At 42.2% G+C, this 24,957-nt stretch overlaps 1 protein-coding gene across 5 annotated transcripts in view; it reads left to right on the top strand.

The window, feature by feature from the left end:
• Window positions 1-980: 980 nt before the first annotated feature.
• The window catches only part of LOC106584914 (ribosome-binding protein 1), a 40,382-nt gene continuing 16,405 nt past the window's right edge, over window positions 981-24,957 (top strand). Inside the window, exons 1-17 of one of the 5 annotated variants that reach the window (XM_082963948.1) lie at window positions 982-1,323; window positions 4,009-5,438; window positions 5,601-5,736; window positions 7,781-7,903; window positions 8,454-8,602; window positions 8,940-9,058; window positions 14,632-14,758; window positions 14,958-14,998; window positions 15,220-15,307; window positions 15,412-15,504; window positions 15,839-15,928; window positions 16,293-16,391; window positions 16,666-16,830; window positions 17,070-17,162; window positions 17,274-17,345; window positions 17,495-17,587; window positions 21,900-21,983. In XM_082963948.1, coding sequence (XP_082820074.1) covers window positions 17,076-17,162; window positions 17,274-17,345; window positions 17,495-17,587; window positions 21,900-21,983 — 336 coding nt within the window. In that variant the 5' untranslated portion in view covers window positions 982-1,323; window positions 4,009-5,438; window positions 5,601-5,736; ... (9 more) ...; window positions 16,666-16,830; window positions 17,070-17,075. The other 4 variants (XM_082963945.1, XM_082963968.1, XM_082963946.1 and 1 more) reach the window with 4 other exon arrangements.

The raw sequence follows: 24,957 nt of genomic DNA, 5'->3' as shown, positions 1-24,957 counted from the left end.
ATTAAAGAACTACAATATTTGAGCAACTGTAGCAACACAACCATATCCAGTTCTCGGATGTAATTGTACTGGATTTCAAAGTTAATTTGGTCCCACTTCCTTTGGATAGTGCTCCACAAATGATTTGTGAATGCCCAAAACTGACTATCAACAGACTTGCAGATTTACTGTATGTGGTGATAACCGATGGCTTAAGGTGCAATGGGCCAAAATTGGTAAAGTAAATGCTAACTGCAAGTCTGATGACATGCAGGTATTTATGTCACAGACATCTAGGAGATATTTTACCACTCAAAAAAGTAGTTGTTGTGTTGTCTTTTGTTGGGTTATGTTGTTGTTTTGTGTTTGTTTAGTAGGCCTACAGTACTCTCTCTCGCCTGACTAAGGTAGAATGCGACATTGAGTATGGCTTGCATGATAACATGTTTAGCTGACTCTGAATCTGTGGATATAGTATTATGTCTGTAGATAGTCTATTCAAGTAAAGTGTTGCCTTATTTCTTTCTTAATACAACTCTACTTTCTTCCCTGCAAGAAAGGTCCAATGCCAGTACTCCTTGTTGTGTTTGGAAAGTGATGATAATGATTAATGGGCCAAGAACCAACGGTTCTACCTGGCCTGCTTGCCTAACTGTGTTTGCCTTACAATTGGGAACAAACACATGTCAAGGATGTGTGCTGTGCTTTGAAGGTGTGTGTCTGCAATTGGGTGTGGGTGAGGTGTGTCTGTTTGTATGAGTGTGTATTGCAATGTGTATATTGTTACAGGCGTCTTTGCATGTGTGCTATGTGGATATGCATAGTACTTGGGAATTCAGGTTCACTTAAATGGGAGGGAATAAAGTGAAGTGTGTGGGGGAGGGAGAGATAAATAGATACTGCTGGAACAGTCCAACAGAAATAGATATGGAGACCTAGATATGAGACTACAAATCCCAAAAGTCGGGCTTTATTGGACAGTCACACCTCTGTCTCGTGCAGCCTAAAACTGTGTCTTCATTACTTACCACAGCCACAAAGTCGTAAACCCTTTACCACTACCATTTATCTTTTTAAAATCAGATTTTAAACCTAACCCTAACCTAATGTTTTCATATATATATATTTTAACGATATATTGACTTTGTGGCTGTGGTAACTAGTTGAAACCTTAAAAATGACGTGGTTAGTTTAAATGCCTTTGACTGATCTCCCTCTACTCAATGAAATCGCTCTTTGAATTTAGTTTTTTGGGCAACGGGATGGCTTTTCGCCAGCTCAGAGAAAGTGCCACGACTCCACACTCAGCGGCTATTCAGAAAGAGTGAATATTGGTGGTCGGGGGTAAGAGTTTCTTTGTAAAACAATTTATGAGTCATTAAAAAAGGAATAGGAAATTGTCTTAACTGAGCGTAGTGTAAGGAAGTTGTAACTCAGCCTCGTACAAATAGACATGCATGTCGGGAAATGAACTGATTATTTTTCACGTTGAGAAAAATAGATATTCTTAACTTTGGTTTCGGAACTGTCAATGATACAATGTTGCTTGATCTTTTTATTTATATATACCAAGTGACGATAAATTGATGGTATCGGGAAAGCCTTATTTCCTCGCTCATATACTTGAGTTAATTAAAGGACTCAACAACAAACAAATTGAGATGCTGCGGTCAATGCGTGATCAATCAACGGGCTCTAATGATTGGAGGACGCGTACCTAAGGGTACTGTACACTGGAGTTAAGTTTTCTTAGCTAGAGGCAACGAAAACAAATTTCCCAGTTAAATGTATTTCGTGTGGAGGAGATGCCAGATGTTTTAAAATGTAAAACTTTACAGAATGAGACTAAGGACCAGTAACGTTATATAAAGTAGGCCTGCCTGTGGTGAAACACCACATAAACCTATTCTCAATAATATTCTCTAAAACGCTTCTAAATGTATTAATTGTCTAACTGTAATGGGTAGCATATTTGAGCTACTGTAAGTTGTAAAGTTGTTGTATGATGCCAATAAACTTTGTGAAACTGGCAAGTGGTCAAGTAGGCTATGTGTAGAAACGTGAAGGAAACTACTCTGTCTGTAGACACGTAGCCCCTTCAACACACTCTGGAATTCAGCATTATCTACAGTTAAGGTGAGTGTCTGTAACGTTAGTGTATTTTGATACATTAGGCATTTTTACATTTAGAGATGTTAGCTACAGATTGTTACACCAGAATGTGATTTATCCAACAATAATGTTGGTATCGATTACTGGGAGTTCCAGGTTAGGTACTGTTTGGTGTAGTACAGATCATTTTCGACCATTGATTGAAACAGGTGGGTCCACTCCCTAAGTGTCATGAGACTCAATTGTCTTGATCTAAGGGAAGAATTGAAGTAGAAAATATGGCGGCGTACGTATTGTTGGATTACTTCATGGAGTCACATTTTTATTTTAGTAACGGAGCATTGTTCTAAATTAAACCCGACCATATGCAACTGGACACGGACATTTTAGAAGATGCATGTTTGGCCGTATCGAGAACGAAAATAAGTATCGGCAAGTTAAGGTTGGTCGAAAATTCTCTGTTTTACACCAAACAGTACCTAAGCTGTAGCTCCCAGTAATGGATACCAATAATATTTGGTTAAATCGCATTATCTGGTGTAACAATCTGTAGCTAGAGAACGATGTGAAAGCTATGGATACTTTTATTTAGTTTTTTAGTTTTCATTTTATCTCATCAATATGGGCTGCTACTGCATAATCACTGCACACCCACGTTTTTGTTTTGTTTTAAAGCATCATTGGAAGAGTAGTTGTTGCCCATTGCAAAACCTGATTGTTCGGTGACCATATTTATCTATAAAGTTACATGCTGAACTCTCGGTCCTCTGTGAGAAGAGCTTTTCTCAGACATCTGTTTTTCTTTAATTAACCCTACTAGAAGTTCAGGAGCTGGTAGTATGGCAATGGAGAGATTGTTGTTTTTACGGAATGTGTGAGACGCATAGGCCCTATCCCTATTTTTGCCCATAAACATTATTCCCCCAAAAATGTTTCCCTTTCCTCAGACTCCGACCGAAGCTGGGCCACTAAAACAAGAAAGCCTAACCCTAAACTATAAGAATCTTGTTATTGTTAGAAAATCCCAATAAATTAATCTTTTTTAAAACATTTTTAGCAGACACTCTTATCCAGAGCGACTTACAGTAGTGAATGCATACATGTCATAATTTTTTTCCCGTACTGGTCCCCTGTGGGAATCGAACCCACAACCCTGGTGTTGCAAACACCATGCTCTACCAACTGAGCCACACGGGACCAGTAATCAGTACAGTAATCAATGGATAGATGACCATTAGTTTAGGTTGATAATCAATTACTTAATTTTCAATAGTACGCAAAGGGTTACAGATTCAGTAAAATGTATGAATGTTGTGATTAGTGCCTTTCGTGTGTCAGTCTTCTCCTGTACCGCAGGGGACGAATAGCCTACTGGTATGAACTTCTCAAGACCTGCGAGACACTCATCGTGCCATCTCTACCCCTGCTTGTAATTTTCCTATTTGACTGATCATTGTAATATATTACATCAGTGAGCCAGCCAACACATTTTTCTAAATAAAGGCTTTTAAACATTATTACACATGAGTGAGCACATTTTTGGAAGTTTTGCTACCAGCATCAACTTAATTTTGCTTGTCACTTTTCTAAATATTCTGAAACCACAAATGTTTTCTTAATTTATATCTCCAAGAAAAACTGTAAACTGTAATGGCATAGATCAGCATTCTTGATAAAACCAGAAATATAGGAATTATATTTTAGAGGTTACCAAAGTTAGCTGGCTAACTACTTGATCCTCCTTTGTGAAATGTCACCCTGGTGATTGATAAATATATTGAGAGGGGGGAAAAACTCAACTGTGATGGCGCCTGTATTGAACCCATTTACTAAAACATTATGTTGTGACTTTTTTGATGATTATGGCTCGCATCCTTTGACACCTAGCTAATCGTGACCTCTGCTTTTTTGTGCTAGGCTTTGCGAAGGGACAAGATTGAAAAAGAGACATGGAGGTTTACGACTCCCAAACCCTCGGTTTCATGGTCTTTGGTGGATTCATGGCAGTCTCCGCCATCGGCATTGCTCTGGTCTCCACACTCTCCATGAAAGAGACATTGTACGAGGAGGCCCTGGCTAAGCACCGCCGCTTCTCAATGAAGAAGAAGCAGAAGGCGTTGGAGAACAAGAGCAAAGGCAAGAAGAAAGAAGAGCGGCCCAACGGGAATTTCCCAGAACCGGTTGCAGAGTCTGCTAGCGAGCCCGAACCTGAGCCTCTCGCCGCCCCCGAGCTTGAACCAGAGTCCGTCATTGCTGCCCCAGCGCCTGTCATGGTCGCTTGTGCTGCTCGTGGCCGTGGAGGCCGTTGCCCCCTCCCCGAAGAAGAAGGCGGCCTATGTGGCGCCTGCCGTAGTCAGGAAGTTCATTGAATATAACATTTAGGAATTAAAAACTTAACATAAATAACTTCTCCTTTTATGTTTACCAAGAAATCATTGAAAATAAATGAAATGTTAAATTTACCCCAACCCTGCTAACAACCGCTGCATTCCTAGAGGAAGTTGTTCGCTCGGCTTCTCTCTAGTGAAGTGTTGGTATTATGATGAAAGGCCAATTGAAGCAATGGGTTCTGGTTGTGGATTAGACCCTATATCTATGCTGAACAAAAAATATAAACGCAACATGTAAAGTGTCAGCCCGATGTTTCATGAGCTGAAAGAAAAGGTCCCAGAAATGTTCCATATGCACAAAAAGCTTTTTTCTTTCAAATCTTGTGCACAAATTTGTTGACAACACTGATAGTGAAGAATATTTCCTTTGCCAAGGTAATCCATATCAAGAAGCTGATTTAAACAGCCTTATCGTTACACAGGTGCACCTTGTGCTGTGGACAGAAAGGCCACTCTAAAATGTGCAGTTTTGTCACACAACACAATGCTACAGATGTCTCAAGTTTTGAGGGAGCGTGCAATTGGCATGCTGACTGCGGGAATGTCCACCAGAGCTGTTGCCAGAGAATTGAATGTTCATTTCTCTACCATAAGCCGCCTACTAACGCCATTTTAGAGAATTTGGCATTACGTACAACCGGCCTCACAACTGCAGACCACCTGTAACCACACCAGCCCAGGACCTCCACATCTGGCTTCTTCACCTGTGGAATCGTTATAGGGGGCACCCATGGGGCAGGGGCGCACCCATGGCTGAACCCCTGCCCAGTCATGTGAAATACGTAGATTAGGGCCTAATGCATTTATTTAAATTGACTGATTTCTTTATATGAACTGTAACATGTTGCATTTATATTTTTGTTCAGTATAGAATTAAGGATCACATGGCCCTTCATTCTCCCAAGACCACCTCCTCTAACCATCCCCAACTTATTTTTTGTTTCCTACTAGTCAACAGTAAGTCATACAATTAAGTAATTAATCGAAGTTATAGTGAAGTATGTTTACTATTCAATTTATAAACTAGTAAGTCATCCAAAGGATACTCGAGTAGTACATCCTGTAACCCCTGACATAGATAAGTCTGCCAGGGAGTTCACTAACTCGCTCTCCTTGTAGTGGTTGCTGCCGTTGACTGACTGCTCCCCTCCTCCTACCATACAAGACTCTACTGTCTACTGTGAGCAGCAAGGGAGAGACCCAAAGGCTCATCGAAGTGCTCAGTGACAAGGCTGGCCTCGACTCCTGGCAACTGGTACAGTATTTCCCTCCAGAATGACACACGCAAGCATTACAAACAGTGGCCTGTGGCCGAGTCACCTCCGCATTCCCTTTCGAAGAAATGCAGTCATACAGTGCATTCGGAAAGTATTCAGACCCCTTGACTTTTTCCACATTTTGTTATTTCTAAAATGTATTACATTTGTTTTTCTCTCATTAATCTACACACAGTACCCCATAATGACAGTGAAAATAGGTGTGTAGAATTTTTTGCAAATAAACATACCTTATTTACAGAAGTATTCAGACCATTTGCTATTATTCTTGAAATTGAGCTCAGGTACACCCTGTTTCCACAACTTGATTGGAGTCCACCTGTGGTAAATTCAATTGATTGGACATGATTTGGAAAGGCACACACCTGTCTATATAAGATCCCACAGTTGACAGTGCATGTCAGAGCAAAAACCAAGCCTTGAGGTCGAAGGAATTGTCCGTAGAGCTCCGAGACAGGATTGTCGAGGCACAGACCTGGGGAAGGGTGACAAAATTCTGCAGCATTGAAGGTCCCCAAGCACACAGTGGCCTCCATTCTTAAATGGAAGCAGTTTGGAACCACCAAGACTCTTCCTAGAGCTGGCCACCTGGCCAAACTGAGCAATCAGGGGAGAAGAGTCTTGGTCAGGGAGGTGACTGAGAACCCGATGTTCATTCTGACAGAGTTCCTCTGTGGAGATTGAAGTACCTTCCAAAAGGACAATCATCTCTGCAGCCCTCCACCAATCAGGCCTTTATGGTAGTGGCCAGACAGAAGCCACTCCTCAGTAAAAGGCACATGACGCTTGGATTTTGCCAAAATCACCTAAAGGACTCAGACCATGAGGAACAATATTCTCTGGTCTGATGAAACCAAGATTGAACTCTTTGGCCTGAATGCTAAGCGTCACAGCTGGAGGAAACCTGGTGGTGGCAGCATCATGCTGTGGGGATGTTTTTCAGTGGCAGGGAGTGCATGACTAGTCAGGATCGAGGGAAAGATGAACGAAGCATAGTACAGAGAGAACCTTGATGAAAACCTGCTCAGGACCTCAGACTGGGGCGACGGTTCAGCTTCCAACAGGACAACAACCATAAGCACACAGCCAAGTCAATGCCGGAGTGGCTTCGGACAAGTTTCTAAATGTCCTTGAGTGGCCCAGACTTGAACCTAATAAAAGATCTTTGGAGAGACCTGAAAATATCTGTGCAGCAACGCTCCCCATCCACCCTGACAGAGCTTGAGAGGATCTGCAGAGAAGAATAGGAAAAACTCCCCAAATACAGGTGTGCCAAGCTTGTGGCGTCATACCAAAGAAGACTCGAGGCTGTAATCGCTACCAGGTGCTTCAACAAAGTACTGAGTAAAGGGTTTGAATACTTATGTAAGTAATATTATAGCTTTTTGTTTTTGCATATAGATAAGGGGGGGAATGTAATACATTTTAAATAAGGCTGTAACGTAACACAATGTGGAAAAAGTCAAGGGGTCTGAATACTTCCCCAATTCACTGTATACATGCATAAATAAAAAGGAGCAGGCGTTTTCTGAGACAAGATTGAGAAACCTTGGTTACCGTTAAAATGACTCGGACATGATTGTGCCTGATGGAGTATTTTTTTATTTTTTTTTGTCTGAGTCAAACAGTCATTATACGCACACTTCTAAACTGTAGAAACCTTAGAATTATTGAAGCATAGCAACATTTCAAGTAATGAAGAACACTAGCATTTCACACTTGTTAACAAATTAATTTAATATTGTAATTTTTACACCCTTAAGTTTGAATCATCCTAGTCGTTTTGGAAGCGCCTTTGTTCTGATATTTTCCAACTGAGAGGTTATATTGACCGTGTCCCAAATGGCACCCAATTCCCTATATAGTGCCCTACTTTTGACCAGAGCCCTATGGACCCTGGTCAAAAGTAGTGCACTAGATGGCAAATAGGGTGCTTTTTGGGATGTAGTCATTCTCTGGCTTATCTTAACATCAACTGTAGCCAATCAGTGGTGGTCAACTTGTCTCGTATCTGATGCTTAGGCCTCTCAGAAGGGGGATCCCATGGCTGCCCTGAAGAAACAGCTAGAGGAGAAGGTGACGCAGCTGTCTACCGAGCAGGAGGGCGTCGCCATCGCCAAGAATCGACTGAGGGAGCTCACCAAGGTAAAAGACCATGGCTCCATCCCAATAATATCTTATTTTTCCTGAAGTGTACACAAATCTAAAAAGCATTGGATTGTTGGAGGGATGGACTACTCGGTATTTCCACCTTATTTCTTAAACCAGTAATGTCCTTTCAAATCAGTGAAGGGAAATAAACAAGTGCGCACTTTGGGAGGAAGGAGAGATAATTGGGTAAACCAACATCCTACTGACTTCCAGGCACAGGGTACAAACAATGCAATAATACACCTTGTTCGACTAATGAAATGCATGATGATAGGTTGATGAATTTAATTGTTGGGCAAGGTAGCATCTTAAACAGGTCTTGGCCTCAGTGCAGTAGGCCAGGATTTGGTAGCTGGTGCTTACAGTAAGTATCTCCCTGCGGTATTTATGCCACTGGCTCACACTGCCTGTTGGAACACTCAGGAGAAACAGATTAATAAACCAAAAAAAAGGGTAGAACAAAATGTGCACCCCAGGATTGGGGGAACACCAACTTTAACCCAATGTTTTTCACTGTCACTAACAATCCCCGATGCCCACACAGGAGCTGAGCGCAGAGAAATCGAAGATGGCGACGGTCGAGACCCATCTGAGCTCAGAGTTGAGTGCTCACACTCAGGAGATGCCCTCCAGGCTCGCATGCAGGCCTCCTACCAGGACCACGTGGCTGAGACCCAGCAGCTCAATCTCAAGGTCAGAGTTCACTAACCCATAAAAGTCAGGGTTGTGTTCAGGAGGGGTGATTTAATGTACTGAACAGTCCAGACAGAAATGCAATGAATAGAGCTGACTTGAGTCCTGACTCCGCATCAGAGGTATGTGTTTCCATCTGAACGTTCCACAATGTTCTCGTGCCTGACTGAATGTGGAGCTGCTGCTTCCACTACTTCCTTTTTGTGATATTGACAGCAGCCTCTAAATTTGACAGTAATAAGATATTGTGACCCCTAGGTAAAAATGTGTTGGACTTGTTTATAAAAGTACAAGGCAGACAAGACGATAAAAATCAACTGTTAACACCCCCATACAGATAGCGAGCCTGCAGGAACAGCTGGACAATGGCCCAGTCGCTCAGATGGCCTGCTTGCAGCAGGAGAACTCCATCCTGAGAGACGCCCTCAACCAGGCCACCAGCCAGTCCGAGAGCAGGTAGATGGGGCAACAATACAACTTCTATTCTCTATTCTATGTGTAAATCTGAGTCTTGTTCAGGCACCCAATGTAAAAAAATAAAATAATTGTAAAATGGAGTGGAACTACCTGGACTTTTCCCAATAAGAAATATTCCTTTTCTTTTGTTGAAACATTCTGCTATGGTTTGCCCTAATGAACACAACCCAGTTGAGGTCTACTCTTAAAATGCCCTTTTCTCAATTCGTCGTAACTTGATTCCTTACCTCTCTCCCTGCCACCATCTTCTTAGTGTTGAGGAGGCGGAAAGGAGACAGGACTTGAGGAATCAAGGAAATCTGAATTGAGAGAGTATAAAATGTCTGTCTTTGGATGCTGTAGCCTCCGTAGTAATCCAACTTGAATAAGACATTCAAGACGTCCAGCACTCACAAGTAGACTGTTAGACTGCTTTCATTACAAAGAATTAGTGCGCTAGTTTTCCCGCAAAGTTTGGGATTTATCCTTGAAATTTGGTGTGTGCATTTCCATGCAAATCTCAGACCATGAGTATTCACAACTTCTGGTGGTTGATCAAATATTGTTATTTTTGGGGTAATGGCGGTGTTTGATGCACAGGAATTAGAGTAATGTTAGGCCTAATGATAAAACAGATCGCATAGCAGCATGTCGCCTAATTAGGGCTATCCCGACAATCTTGGTCAACCGAGAGTCTGTTCTTTCGACCAAGCAATTGGTAGAAATTTTAAAACGTGAATTTTTCATATAAACACACCCTATGTTTGAATAAAATCAACTATATGTAGCCTACTGAGCTTGTCTGATGCTAAGCACTGCGATTTAAAAATTAATACACAATTTACTAAAGGAGCTAAAGGATCAATATAACCTAACCAGAAATTTCTGCTGTTATGCTCCTGAAGTTGGCTACACCAACTGTCGGCAACCTTTTCTATTTGGAGTGCCAAGTTATCGTACCATTTCTACTGGTCTGCATGCCAGTTATGATTTTCATATGCACGTTTTTGTGGAACAGTCATTTAATTTATAATAGTCTTCATATCTCAGTCAATATCATATGGTTAAAATTATATCTAAATGATAATTATACAAATCTAAGTTATTTCTTGCCATTGCCAATATGTAAAAATAGCCTATATAAAGTCAACAAATAAAAACATTGCATCCCGCAGGTAGAAAATATCCTGATTAAAAATCCTATAAATCACATTGGCTACGCATAGCCTGTCTGCAAGTAACTCAAGCTAGAAAACATTGTATAAAATATTACGGGCCCTCAATTTCCTGTGTGCTCCAGACAAACACCGCTGTAGGCTACAGTATTTGCGCAAGGCAAGTATCAGGTAGGCCTATTTTATGATGTTTCCACCGGGTCAGAGCATGACTCCCCCCCCCCCCCCCCCCCCCCATTTCATGCTGAGTGGTTATCAAAGGGAGAGTGCTGGAAATATTTCTCAAATATTCTATGTTGAACTATTGTCCTCCTCAACGGATGTAAAAACAGACTTTGTTTACTTGCTGTTTGAGGTGAAAAATGTACTTTGTCTTAACTCAATCAGAAATATTATCAGATCCCCAAAAGGGCAAATTTTATAGGCCTACATCTATGCATAATCAGGTGCGTGTCCTTACTCAAGATTGACAGGAGCGCTCCAAAGAAAAGACAATGAATAAATTGACAACTCATACATAGAATAACCCCCCCCCACAAAAAAAAAATCTCACAAGTGTAGCCTAGGTTGTGCGCTCTGCAAACGTGTCCACTACTACAATGACAACGGTAAGACTGTAATAATAGATTGAATGCATTAACAGATGCCATCAATTGTTTGTATATATTTTCCACTGCTTGACAAAAAAATCTTGGTCGACCAAACAATCGACCAGTCTACTTAATGGGGTCAGCCCTACACCTAATGTATTTATTTTACTCTTATATAGGCCTGATTCGTAATCATATTGCAGGGTATGTCTTTTCTCGTTTGAATTGACTGGTTTATTCCCACTACATAGCTTAATATTTGTTATCATTTATCCATCGTTCATTCAATAGCCAACCATGCTCGAAAATAAATAGACCGGTAGTAGCCTATGACAGTGTAGGTAGGCTACAGTATTGCTGTGCGATAAGACTGTGGCACATAATAGCATATTTAATATAAGAGCCTATACCAAGGCAGGAGATGGACACAACTATAGGCAGCATGTTGTTTGTCTTTGAAAAAGTCACTGCAAAGGATTAAAAGATTATGCCCACACCTCAACAGAAATTGTATCATATTTGCTGTTCCACCAAGCTCCAAAATTTCCAAATCATAGAGCAAATGAGGGTGTTCTTGTTACCATAAAAAGTGAATGGAGGGTGTTTTCCAGATGGGGTTGCAGCTCTGACTATATCAATGAAAACATGCGTGTGACAGTTTGGGATTTATCAATCATTTTTGGCTTACGCAAATCCTAGAATCTTGACGTATGCCAGAATTTAGTAAGCCATTTAAAGTCATGATTTTCCTAAGTAAGTCTAACACACTGTCGTTGTTAGAATCTTAATATCACAAACAGAACTTGAGTTATAACCAGTTTTAGGAGGGCATGTCATTTTGTATTTCTCCCATTGCCCCTCGTGACTGTAGGGCTGCTCCCCTCCTCTAGCCAGTTGCCGAGCCCAGTTGATAATCACCCCGATAATTGCCTTTTTCTGAACCTAAACTCAGTGGAGGCTGCTGAGGGGAGGACAGCTCATAATAATGGCTGCAATGGAGTGGTTTCAACCACATGGAAACCACGTCTTTGTGTTTGATACCATTCCATTGACTCCATTCCAGCCATTATTATGAGCTGTCCTCCCCTCAGCAGCCTCCACTGCCTAAACTATACCGAAACTAATTTCACACATGTAACAGACTAAATAAATGAAGTAAAGTATGATATGGGTGAGTTGAGTGAGGGGAAGTAAACGATGCACCAATTGTGAATGAAGAACAGGGCGGGCCATTGTATTGATCTATTTGAATTATAATCTTATCAGTCTTCTTGGAGTACACAATAAGTGCGTGCGTAGTTTTTACAATGGCAAGAAGACCAAGAAATGCTGCACATGCTGCGTTAGCATTGCTATAGAATCTGAACGAAAAATACACTGCTCAAAAAAAGAAAGGGAACACTAAAATAACACATCCTAGATCTGAATGAATGAGAATCTTATTAAATACTTTTTCTTTATATAGTTGAATGTGCTGACAACAAAATCACACAACAATAACCAATGGAAATCCAATTTATCAACCCATGGAGGTCTGGATTTGGAGTCACACTCAAAATTAAAGTGGAAAACCACACTACAGGCTGCATGAGGCATGCCGATTAATCGTTTTTTAAAATTTATTTCTTTTTTGTTAATTTAAAAAAATGTATATATTTTTATTTATTTTTTTACATTTATTTGTAATAATGACAATTACAATACTGAATGAACACTTATTTTAACTTTATATAATACATCAATAAAATCAATTTAGCCTCAAATAAATAATGAAACGTTCAATTTGGTTTAAATAATGCAAAAACAAAGTGTTGAAGGTAAAAGTGCAATATGTGCCATGTAAAAAAGCTAACGTTTAAGTTCCTTGCTCAGAACATGAGAACATATGAAAGCTGGTGGTTCCTTTTAACATGAGTCTTCAATATTCCCAGGTAAGAAGTTTTAGGTTGTAGTTATTATAGGACTATTTCTCTCTATACCATTTGTATTTCATATACCTTTGACTATTGGATGTTCTTATAGGCACTTTAGTATTGCCAGTGTAACAGTATAGCTTCCGTCCCTCTCCTCGCTCCTACCTGGGCTCGAACCAGGAACACATTGACAACAGCCACCCTCGAAGCAGTGTTACCCATGTAGAGGAAGGGAAACAGACTTGGAGTAGTTCAGAGCGAGTGACGTTTGAAACGCTATTAGCGCGCACCCGGCTAACTAGCTAGCCATTTCACATCGGTTACACCAGCCTAATCTTGGGAGTTGACAGGCTTGAAGTCATAAACAGCTCAATGCATTGCGAAGGCCTGCTAGCAAACGCACAAAAGTGCGGTTTGAATGAACGCTTACGAGCCTGCTGCTGCCTACCACCGCTCAGTCAGACTGCTATATCAAATCATAGACTTAATTATAACATAATAACACACAAATACGAGCCTTAGGTCATTAATATGGTCGAATCCGGAAACTATCATCTCGGGGGAAAAAAAACGTTATTCCTGTCAGTGCAATACGGAACCGTTCCGTATTTTATCTAACGGGTGGCATCCCTAAGTCTAAATATTCCTGTTACATTGCACAACCTTCAATGTTATGTCATAATTACGTAAAATTCAGGCAAATTAGTTCGCAACAAGCCAGGCGGCCCAAACTGTTGCATATAACCTGACTGCGTGCAATGAATGCAAAATGACACAATTTCACCTGGTTAATATTGCCTGCTTACCTGGATTTCTTTTAGCTAAATATGCAGGTTTAAAAATATATACTTCTGTGTATTGATTTTAAGAAAGGCATTGATGTTTATGGTTAGGTACAGTTGTGCAACGGTTGTCCTTTTTTCGCAAATGCGCTTTTGTTAAATCATCCCCGTTTGGCGAAGTCGGCTGTCTTTGTTAGGAAGAAATAGTATTCACACAGTTCGCAACGAGCCAGGTGGCCCAAACTGTTGCATATACCCTGACTTTGTTTGCAAGAGAAGTGACACATTTTCCCTAGTTAAAAGAAATTCATGTTAGCAGGCAATATTAACTAAATATGCAGGTTTAAAAATATATACTTGTGTATTGATTTTAAGAAAGGCATTGATGTTTATGGTTGGAGCAATGTGTACCTAATCGATTATATGCAACGCAGGACAGGCTAGATAAACTAGTAATATCATCAATCATGTGTAGTTAACTAGTGATTATGATTGATTGATTTTTTTTTATAAGATAAGTTTAACGCTAGCTAGCAACTTACCTTGGCTTCTTACTGCATTCGCGTAACAGGCAGGCTCCTCGTGGAGTGCAATGTAAAGCAGGTGGTTAGAGTGTTGGACTAGTTAACCGTAAGGTTGCAAGATTGAATCCCCGAGCTGACAAGGTAAAAATCTGTCGTTCTGCCCCTGAACAAGGCAGTTAACCCACCGTTCCTAGGCCGTCATTGAAAATAAGAATGTGTTCTTAACTAACTTGCCTAGTTAAATAAAGGTCTAAAAAGATTTTAAAAAAATTAAAATCGGCGTCCAAAAATACCGATTTCCGATTGTTATGAAAACTTGAAATCGGCCCCGATTTTTAATCGGTTGACCTCTAATCGTGACGTCCCTCGAAGAGCAACCGCAGACGTTGCGAGCCAAGATGGAGGTGAAGATCACTGATGCTGTAAGTTGGCAAACCTATTGGCAACTTAGTTGAAATTCAACATTGCTCTCTTACAATCCTGTATTTGTGTATGTACTATATGTTCCATTCCACAACAGAAGTTCCCTCATGGGACAAATGTATTAATAATTTCAAGTCATTTGAATTGTATTGAATCTGTTGTGCAGGTGGAGAGCTCAGCAGACACAGAGCAGCTTCAGAGCAGTCTGAAGGAGAGGGAGAGCCAGGTGGCCTCATTAGAGGAAGATCTCAAACAGCTTAGAGGAGATGGCGCAAGGGAAGAGTGCAAACGCTGTAAGGCTTCTATTCTCCTCTGTGTGCGCACAAGTGTGCGTGGTGTTAAGCCTTACTGATTAAGGTTGTCTTACTCTGTAAGGCCTAGATTTAGTCTTTTTGTGTAAAATTTAAGTTTTATATACGTGCTTTTGTCAGATGAAAAGCATGACCATTGGCATCTTGAACATTGCATATTCTTTCAATTTCCCCAACACAGGAGTCAGGAAGTGAGACAGAAGCTGAACAGCCATTTGAAAGGTATGTGTCCATTCCTAAGCTGAGGTGTGTTCTCTGACCCCCCCCCCCCCAAAGTGCATGCATTGTCATATGAGCAGGGTTGGGGGTCAATTCCAGTTAAATTCCTGTCCTTTGATTTGGACATGGTAGTTCCCCATTGGAATGAATTTAAATTCCTGAACTAATACTGGAATTGATCTGGAATTTTCCCCCAGCCCTGCTAATGAGTGTTATATTTTCAGCCTTGAGAAAGATTCCCAGATGTTATGTCTGGAAGAGGAGCTACAAAGGCTAAAGGAGGAAATGGAACAAGTTAGGATCAAAAGCAATGTAAGTTAGTTTAATGGTGGTTTGATGATTTTGCGTTGCCCAAAGAGAGGTATGCTTGTTGCCCCATGATTGTTGGCTTAGCTCAATTCTGCTCTACCCTACAGGATCTTCACAAAAACAACTGGGTGGCAATGGAAGCCTTGACCGCTGCTGAGAAGTTGAATAAGGAAAGACTGGCTGTGGCGAAGGGTGCACAGGTCAGTGGCATGCAACACCCAGAGTCGTATATATGCACTCCACTTCGTGCTGACTCTTTCCTTTCATGGCAGCCATGGTGCCTCCTGATCAATATTGGCAAATAGGAGGTCAGGGATCTTCTGAATTTCCAACAACGTTATCTGAATGGCTAAAATTGGAACTTGAATTCAAACGCACATCATGAATGAAATGCTTAAAGACAGCAACATGTCTGGCACTGAAGTTGGTTGAACTCTCGCTAAATACTCTGGCTACACTCCCATTGACAAACACAGTTGTGAATACGGTGTGTGATGGATGGCATTCATGCTTTGACTTTGCGTCTATTTGTAGAGCGTAGCCGAGGAAGCACTAAGCTCGTTCCAGACAGAAGCTTAAAAGGCTCTTCAGATCTGCCCTGACGTCTCTTTAGAAGCTTAGCAGGTAAGTTAGTTGTGTTTGCAATTGCCGACAGACTTGGTGTTGGAAAGTGTTATTTTCTTTCTTCAAATTATTATTCTCCGACACAAAGTTGTTGTTCTGTGTGGATACTCTTTGCTTGTCTGAATTGGAGTTCATTCCTTACATACCCACACATTACCAACAGGGTGGTCAGTAATATATTATGTCAACAGGAATGGATTTGGAAAATAAAATCACTCTGGAAACTTGCCAATCCTTGCAGATGTAAAAATGGAATTCACCTTAAACATGATTACACCAGCAGACAATTTTTTTTCCCCCAGCTCTGTAGTTAAAATGCCTCAATTACTAATTGTAACCATAAGATATGTGTTATTCTTTACAGAATAACTGGTTGAAGCTACTCATCCAGAAAGCACAGGCTACTGAAATTCCACAGAGCCAAGAAGTCCAGCGAGAGAATTTGCAAACCACAGACTCTGGGGTTAGGACCCTGTGTTTTTACTCTGATATATTGTATGCATTGCATTTTGAAGCGACCAACATTATTGTAATGTTGGACTGCTTCAAGATACCACTTATTACCAATAGAGGTTCCTCTACACCTGTTGCTGTAAGAATACATTTAGTTGCCTACTGCTGACCATTAATTACATGTTTGTCTCAAACAGACAACAAAAGTGCATCTTGGCTTTTCCTGCCCTGGTGTTTCATATGAGCCCTAGACAGTCATGACTGTGTGCTTGTTTTCTCTTAAGGAGCTTTTGTCAAAACTCAGAGAAGCTGAGGAGTCTCAGACACAGGCGGAGTGTGAGCAGTACAGTGTGAGCAGTACAAGTCCAAGTCCAACCATGGTCCTGTGTGTGAACGCCTAACTTTCCATCCAACTTCAGTCCGTTTGAGGGGGACACAGCTTGACTTTGGTGTGTGTGTGATAAAACCCTGGTGTCTCCCAAATAGCACCCTATATCCTACATAATGCACTGTATATGGAAATGATTGAGTAATACAGAAGGTGAGGGACATGAATAATGTGTAAGCTTTAACGGAAACAGGGAAGAATCACTAGCTGCACTAACATACTTGTACTCTTGCTTTACACCTAGAAGTAGGTATTATGATGTAAGATGACTGCATTCCCACATTATCCTACTTCCTTTAGGAGGGCATGCTGAAAGACCTTCAGAAGAGTGTGGAGGAAGAGGAGCACGTGTGGAAGCTGAAAATCGCAGAGGCTGAGGAGCAACGGCAAGCAGTGAGTTAATTTTCTTATATTCTCTCTCTGGTCTTACTGAATAGCAGCAGACGAGATGGTTTCCTATAAGATGACTTGATACGGAGTTAAAAGCAATTTTTTGTCTTGCAGGCTTTGGATCAGGTGACAGTGTTGGAGCAAGCTGCAGAGGATATGAAGATGGACAATGAAAGCACAGACCAGGTAGAGCTTCAGCAACGGTTTAGTGATGGGTGTATACAAAGCTCAATCTAAACCCTAATATTTGTTGGACTCAAGTAAACCAATGAGAGCTTTTTGATTGGTTTTAGTATGATATTAAAAAGTGATGTATTATCCTGTGTTTTGTGCAGCTGAAAGAGCAGGTGTTGCTTCTGGAGGCCCAGTTGGAGAAACAGCTGGAGTCCATCAGCTTTAGTCAGACCTACGCCGAGGTGGTCGCCCAGGTAGGCAAACCATGCCATTACACATGAGTCATTATGTTTTCAGGTTGAAAATGTTTTCACTTTGTCATTGTCACGTTGTAGTCTGTGCCTAATGGGCACAACCTACGTTAAGCTTTTTTCATAGGTTTTATTTTTGATTAGGATCTCTCTTAGCCCACCATGGGCTAGTCTTCCAAATAGTAGTTTAAACAGATTTTACATTGTTAACTTTGACCGATGCCTCCCGGACATGGCTAGAATCCACTATTCCACCGGATACTTGCCATAAGCTCTGGAGCTTTGAAGTGGATCATCGCTGCTAGCTAGCTGCTACCGAGTGGCTATAGTGGCTAAGGCCCCTGCCCCGAAGCTAGCACCAGTTAGCCGCGAGCCAGGCGCATCTCCCGGTTAGCAAATGAAATTACTACAACACCTCTTTCGCCATCTGGCCCGGACCCTTTGTCGACACGGCGCCCTGCCGTTCCACCACGACTGGTCTGCAGACGTAATTCCGTCCGCTGTGCCCTCAAACGGCCGTTGCCGGACGTTGGAGCAGATGCTTCTACTTACCCCGGCCTGCTAACTTTAAACGCCGTGTGTCCCGTGTGCTAGCGAAGTAACGACTACCCCGCGGCTTCCCTGTTCCCTCTATTGCTGTTCACTAGACCCTATGATCACTTGGCTACATAGCTGATGCCTGCTGGACTGTTCATTTATCACGGTACTCCATTTTGTTTATTTTATTTTATCTGTCGGCCCTAGCCCCAAACTCAGACCCTGTGTGTAGTTAACTGACCCTCTGTCCGTTCATCACCATTTTACCTGTTGTTGTCTTACCCGTTGTTGTCTTAGCTAGCTCTCCCAATCAACACCTGTGATTGCTTTATGCCTTGCTTTGAGCCTCGCTTTGTTTCTCTCAAATGTCAATATGCCTTGTATACTGTTGTTTAGGATAGTTATCATTGTTTTAGTTTACAGTGGAGCCCCTAGTCCCACTCTACATGCCTCATATTCCTCCTTTGCTCGACCCCTCACACATGCGGTGACCTCACCCAGTATAACCAGCACGTCCAGAGATGCAAACTCTATCATCACTCAGTGCCTGGGCTTACCTCCACTGTACCCGCACCCCACCATACCCCTGTCTGCACATTATGCCCTGAATCTATTCTACCACGCCCAGAAATCTGCTCCTTTTATTTTCTGTCCCCGACGCACTAGATGACCAGTTTTGATAGCCTTTAGCCATACCCTCATCCTACTCGTCCTCTGTTCCTCGGGTGATGTGGAGGTTAACCCAGGCCCTGCGTGTCCCCAGACACTCTCATTTGTTGACTTCTGTAATCGAAAAAAAGCCTTTGTTTCATGCATGTAAACATCAGAAGCCTCCTTCCTAAGTTTGTTTTACTCACTGCTTTAGCACACTCTGCCAACCCTGATGTCCTTGCTGTGTCTGAATCCTGGCTTAGGAAGGCCACCAAAAATTCTGATTTCCATACCCAACTACAACATTTTCTGTCAAGATAGAACTGCCAAAGGGGAGGAGTTGCAATCTACTGCAGAGATAGCTTGCAGAGTTCTGTCATACTTTCCAGGTCTATGCCTAAACAGTTTGAGCTTCTAATTTAAATATTAATCTCTCCAGAAATAAGTCTCATTGTTGCCACCTGTTATAGACCCCCCTCAGCACCCAGTTGTGCCCTGGACACCATATGTGAATTGATTGCCCCTCATCTATCTTCAGAGTTCGTTCTGTTAAGCATATCCCAGTTTAGGTCACCTAACACCCCGGCAGTCCTACAATCTAAGATGGATGCCTTCAATCTCACACAAATCATCAAGGAACCCACCAGGTACAACCCTAAATCTGTAAACATAGGCACCCTCATAGATATTATCCTGACCAACTTGCCCTCCAAATACACCTCTGCTGTTTTTAACCAGGATCTCAGTGATCACTGCCTCATTGCCTGCATCCGCTATGGGTCCGCGGTCAAACGACCACCCCTCATCACTGTCAAACGCTCCCTAAAACACTTCTGCGAGCAGGCCTTTCTAATCGAACTGGCCCGGGTATCCTGGAAGGATATTGATCTCGTCGAGGATGCCTGGTTGTTCTTTAAAAGTGATTTCCTCACCATTTTAAATAAGCATGCCCCTTTCAAAAAATGTAGAACTAAGAACAGATATAGCCCTTGATTCACTCAGGACCTGACTGCCCTTGACCAGCACAAAAACATCCTGTGGCGGACTGCAATAGCATCGAATAGCCCCCGCGACATGCAACTGTTCAGGGAAGTCAGGAACCAATACACGCAGGCAGTCAGGAAAGCAAAGGCTAGCTTTTTCAAACAGAAATTTGCAGCCTGTAGCTCTAACGCCAAAGAGTTTTGGGACACTAGTCCATGGAGAACAAGAACACCTCCTCCCAGCTGCCCACTGCACTGAGGCTAGGTAACACGGTCACCACCGATAAATCCATGATAATCAAACATTTCAATAAGCATTACTCTACGGCTGGCCATGCCTGGCTACCCCAACCTTGCCACGGTCATCCCCCTCAAAGGGGGTGACACTCTCGACCCAAACTTTTATAGACCTATATCCATCCTGCCCTGCCTCCATCCTGCCTTGCCTTTCTAAAGTCTTCGAAAGCCAAGTTAATAAACAGATCACTGACCATTTCGAATCCCACCGTACCTTCTCCGCTGTGCAATCAGGTTTCCGAGCTGGTCACGGGTGCACCTCAGCCAAGCTCAAGGTCCTAAACGATATCATAACCGCTGTAGATAAAAGACAGTACTGTGCAGCCGTCTTCATCGACCTGGCAAAAGGCTTTCGACTCTGTCAATCACCGTATTCTTATCGGCAGACTCAATAGCCTTGGTTTCTCAAATGACTGCCTCACCTGGTTCACCAACTACTTCGCAGAGTTCAGTGTATCAAATCGGAGGGCCTGTTGTCCAGACCTCTGGCAGTCTCTATGGGGATACCACAGGGTTCAATTCTCAGGCCGACTCTATTCTCTGTGTATATCAATGATGTCGTTCTTGCTGCGGGTGATTCCCTGATCCACCTCTATGCAGACGACACCATTCTGTATACATCTGGCCCTTCTTTGGACACTGTTAACTAACCTCCAGACGAGCTTCAACACCATACAACACTCCTTCCGTGGCCTCCAACTGCTCTTAAATGCTAGTAAAACCAAATGCATGCTTTTGAACCGTTCGCGCCCGACTAGCATCACTACCCTGGACGGTTCTGACCGAGAATCTGTGGACGACTACAAATACCTAGGTGTCTGGCTAGACTGTAAACTCTCCTTCCAGACTCATATTAAACATCTCCAATCCAAAATCAAATCTAGAATCGGCTTTCTATTTTGCAACAAAGCCTTCTTCACTCACGCCGCCGAACTTACACTAGTAAAACTGACTATCCTACCGATCCTCGATTTCGGCGATGTCATCTACAAAATAGCTTCCAATACTCTACTCAGCAAACTGGATGCAGTTTATCACAGTGACATCCGTTTTGTTACCAAAGCCCTTTACACCACCCACCACTGCGACCTGTATGCCCTAGTCGGCTGGCCCTCGCTACATATTCGTCGCCAGACCCACTGGCTCCAGGTCATCTATAAGTCTATGCTAGGTAAAGCTCCGCCTTATCTCAGCTCACTGGTCACGATAACTCCCACCTGTAGCATGCGCTCCAGCAGGTATATCTCACTGGTCATCCTCAAAGCCAACACCTCCTTTGGCTGCCTTTCCTTACAGTTCTCTGCTGCCAGTGACTGGAACGAATTGCAAAAATTGCTGAAGCTGGAGACTTAAATTTTCCTCACAAACTTTAAACATCAGCTCTCTGAGCAGCTAACCTATCGCTGCAGCTGTACATAGCCCATCTGTAAATGTCCCACCCAGTCTACCTACCTCATCCCCATATTGTTTTTATTTACTTTTCTGCTCTTTTGCACACCAGTATCGCTACTTGCACATCATCTGCTCATCTATCACTCCAGTGTTATTCTGCTAAATTGTAATTACTTCGCTACTATGGCCTATTTATTGCCTTTACCTCCTCACGCCATTTGCACACACTGTATATAGACTTTTCTATTGTGTTATTGACTACGCTTGTTTATTCCATGTGTAACTCGTTGTTTGTGTCGCACTGCTTTGCTTTATCTTGGCCAGGTCTCAGTTGTAAATGAGAACTTGTTCTCAACTAGTTTACCTGGTGAAATAAAATAAATATGTATTTTTTGCTACTTGGGTTGTCCATTGATTGCTTGTAGCTACAGTCTACATCTTGTTTGCCTTTGCAGCTAAAGGCCTTGTTAACGAAGACCCAGAGTCAGCTGGAGACGGCCCAATTGGAAGAACAGAAGCAGGCCGAGGAACTCTCTGTGGTAGGTTTGACGTACCAGTCGCTATTTTAGTGCCATAGAATGATGTCATATCTACTCCAGCAGTGATGGACTTGGCTGTTTGGGGGCTTAAATGACCAATCTACTATTGACCTCCTGCTTGAAGTAGAAGTTTCCCTCAACCACATCTCTAGGATCAGATTACACTAACCTTTTTCAATAGGCCAAATTAACAGATTACCGACCATTTCGAATCCCACCGTACCTTCTCCACTATGCAATCTGGTTTCAGAGCTGGTCATGGGTGCACCTCAGCCACGCTCAAGGTCCTAAATGATATCATAACCGCTATTGGTAAGAGACATTACTGTGCAGCTGTATTCATCGACCTGGCCAAGGCTTTCGACTCTGTCAATCACCACATTCTTATTGGCAGACTCAACAGCCTTGGTTTCTCAAATGATTGCCTGGTTTACCAACTATTTCTCTGATAGAGTTCAGTGTGTCAAATAGGAGGGCCTGTTGTCCAGACCTCTGGCAGTCTCTCTGGGGGTGCCACAGGGTTCAATTCTCGGGCCGACTCTCTTCTCTGTATACATCAATGATGTCGCTCTTGCTGCTGGTGATTTTCTGATCCACCTCTACGCAGACAACACCCTTCTGTATACTTCTGGCCCTTCGTTGGACACTGTTAACCTTTTACGGCCAGCATCACTACTCTGGACGGCTCTAACTACAAATACCTAGGTGTCTGGTTAGACTGTAACTCTCCTTCCAGACTCATATTAAACATCTCCAATCCAAAATCAAATCTAGAATCGGCTTCCTACTTCGCAACAAAGCATCCTTCACTCATGCAGCCAAACATACCCTCGTAAAACTGACCATCCTACCGATCCTCGACTTTGGCGATGTCATTTACAAAATAGCCTCCAACACTCTACTCAACAAATTGGATGCAGTATATCACAGTGCTATCAGTTTTGTCACCAAAGCCCCATATACTACTCACCACTGCGACCTGTACGCTGTTGTTGGCTGGCCCTCGCTTCACTCTCGTCGCCAAACCCACTGGCTCCAGGTCATCTACAAGTCTCTGCTAGGTAAAGCCCTGCCTTCTCAGCTCACTGGTCACCATAGCAGCACCCACTCGTAGCACGCGCTCCAGCAGGTATATCTCACTGGTCACCCCCAAAGCCTGCCAAGCCCAGGATCATAGCCACCATCATCTCCCTCAGCAAATCTGTGAGAAAAAAAAAAATGTTCCTTCCAGTTCTCTGCTGCCAATGACTGGAACGAACTGCAAAAATCACTGAAGCTGGAGACTCATATCTCTCTCACTAGCTTTAAGCACCAGCTGTCAGAGCAGCTCACAGATCACTGCACCTGTACATAGCCAATCTGTAAACAGTCCATCCAACTACCTCATCCCCATACTGTATTTATTTATCTTGCTCATTCATTCATTCATCTTCTGCACATCTACCATTCCAGTGTTTAATTGTTATATTGCAATTACTTTGCCACCATGGCCTACTTATTGACTTAACTCCCTTATCTTACCTCATTTGCACTCACTGTATATAGACTTTTTGTTTTCTTTTTTTTCTACTCTATTATTGACTAGCACCATGTAATATTCTGATTTGTGATGCTCATCTTAATTTGATTGTAATATCCCTTTAAGCACTAGGCTAGGGCACCTTACCAATTTTAGTGTTCACTCGCAAACAGTTCACTCACATATTAGAGACCAATCTGTATATAAATAATAATGTGCGGCATGATGGCACGCTGATTATGCCCTTATACAATTAAATAATATTTCATATTTTCAGTTATTAGCTATTATGACAAATATTTGACTTCAGCAGAATCCAGTGTAAAAACTATTTCACACCACACCTGATCTATTCAGTCTGCTACTTCTCAAAGGCAGCAGCTTTTGCTATACGCTAACCACACTTTAGTAATAATTGAGAATTAAATACGTAGAATTAAGTTAAGTGTTTTCTAAGTGATTACCTGGTAATTAGTGGGGCGATACCAAATAAATGTTGTACTAAAAGTGTGTTACTAGTAGATTATTTTTTTACACTGTAGTGTGACATTAAAGCTACTGGACTCACAATGGCAACCGTGAATTTGGGATTTGGCATAAAGCCAGCAATTTCCCACCACCCAGAGGGGAACGTCAAGGCCTTCAGAAAAGGCCTAGGGATTTATAAAAATAATTATTTTTCATCTTTACAATAATTGATAATCTGACTTGATCGCTTCAGTTTGTGATGGAAAGAGAACGCTAAATCACTGAATAGAAAGAAAAAAATGGTGGTTCTCAGCCAGTCATTGATTAGGCCTTCAGAAGCTGGACAGAAGGCCTTTGCCAATCAATTGTATTAGGGCAGAATTTTTGTGACAGAAATGGTTTGTCGATTGGTGTGGAAGAACTTGACTGGCCTGCACAGAGCCCTGACCCCAACTCCTTTTGAGATTAATTGGAACGCCGACTGCGAGCCAGGCCTAATTGCTTAATCAGTTCCCGACCTTACTAATGCTCTTGTGGCTGAATGTAGCAAGTCGCCGCAGCAATGTCCCAACATCTAATCAAATTGTATTAGTCACATGCGCCGAATACAACCTTACAGTGAAATGCTTACTTACGAACACCTAGTCAACAACGCAGTGAAAAAATACACTTCAAAAAATTATAACACAAGTAACAAGTAATTAAAGAGCAGCAGTAAAATAACAAATGTGAGACTATATACAGGAGGGTACAGAGTCAAGGTGCGGGGGGCACTGTTTAGTTGAGGTAATATGTACATGTGGGTAGAGTTATTAAAGTGACTACTGTATGCATAGATGATAAGAGAGTAGCAGCGGTGTAAAGGGTGGGGGGGGGGGAGGGGAATGCAAATAGTCTTGGTAGCCATTTGATTAGATGTTCAGGAGTAGAAGCTCTTAAGAATCCTCTTGGACCTAGACTTGGCGCTCCAGTACAGCTTGCCGTGCA

The sequence above is a fragment of the Salmo salar genome, chromosome 02 (genome assembly GCF_965601325.2).
Source record: "Salmo salar chromosome 02, fSalSal1, whole genome shotgun sequence".
In the NCBI taxonomy this organism is placed as follows: Eukaryota; Metazoa; Chordata; class Actinopteri; order Salmoniformes; family Salmonidae; genus Salmo; species Salmo salar.
Note: the sequence above shows the minus strand (reverse complement) of the source record. Positions and strands in the feature narration are given on the sequence as shown.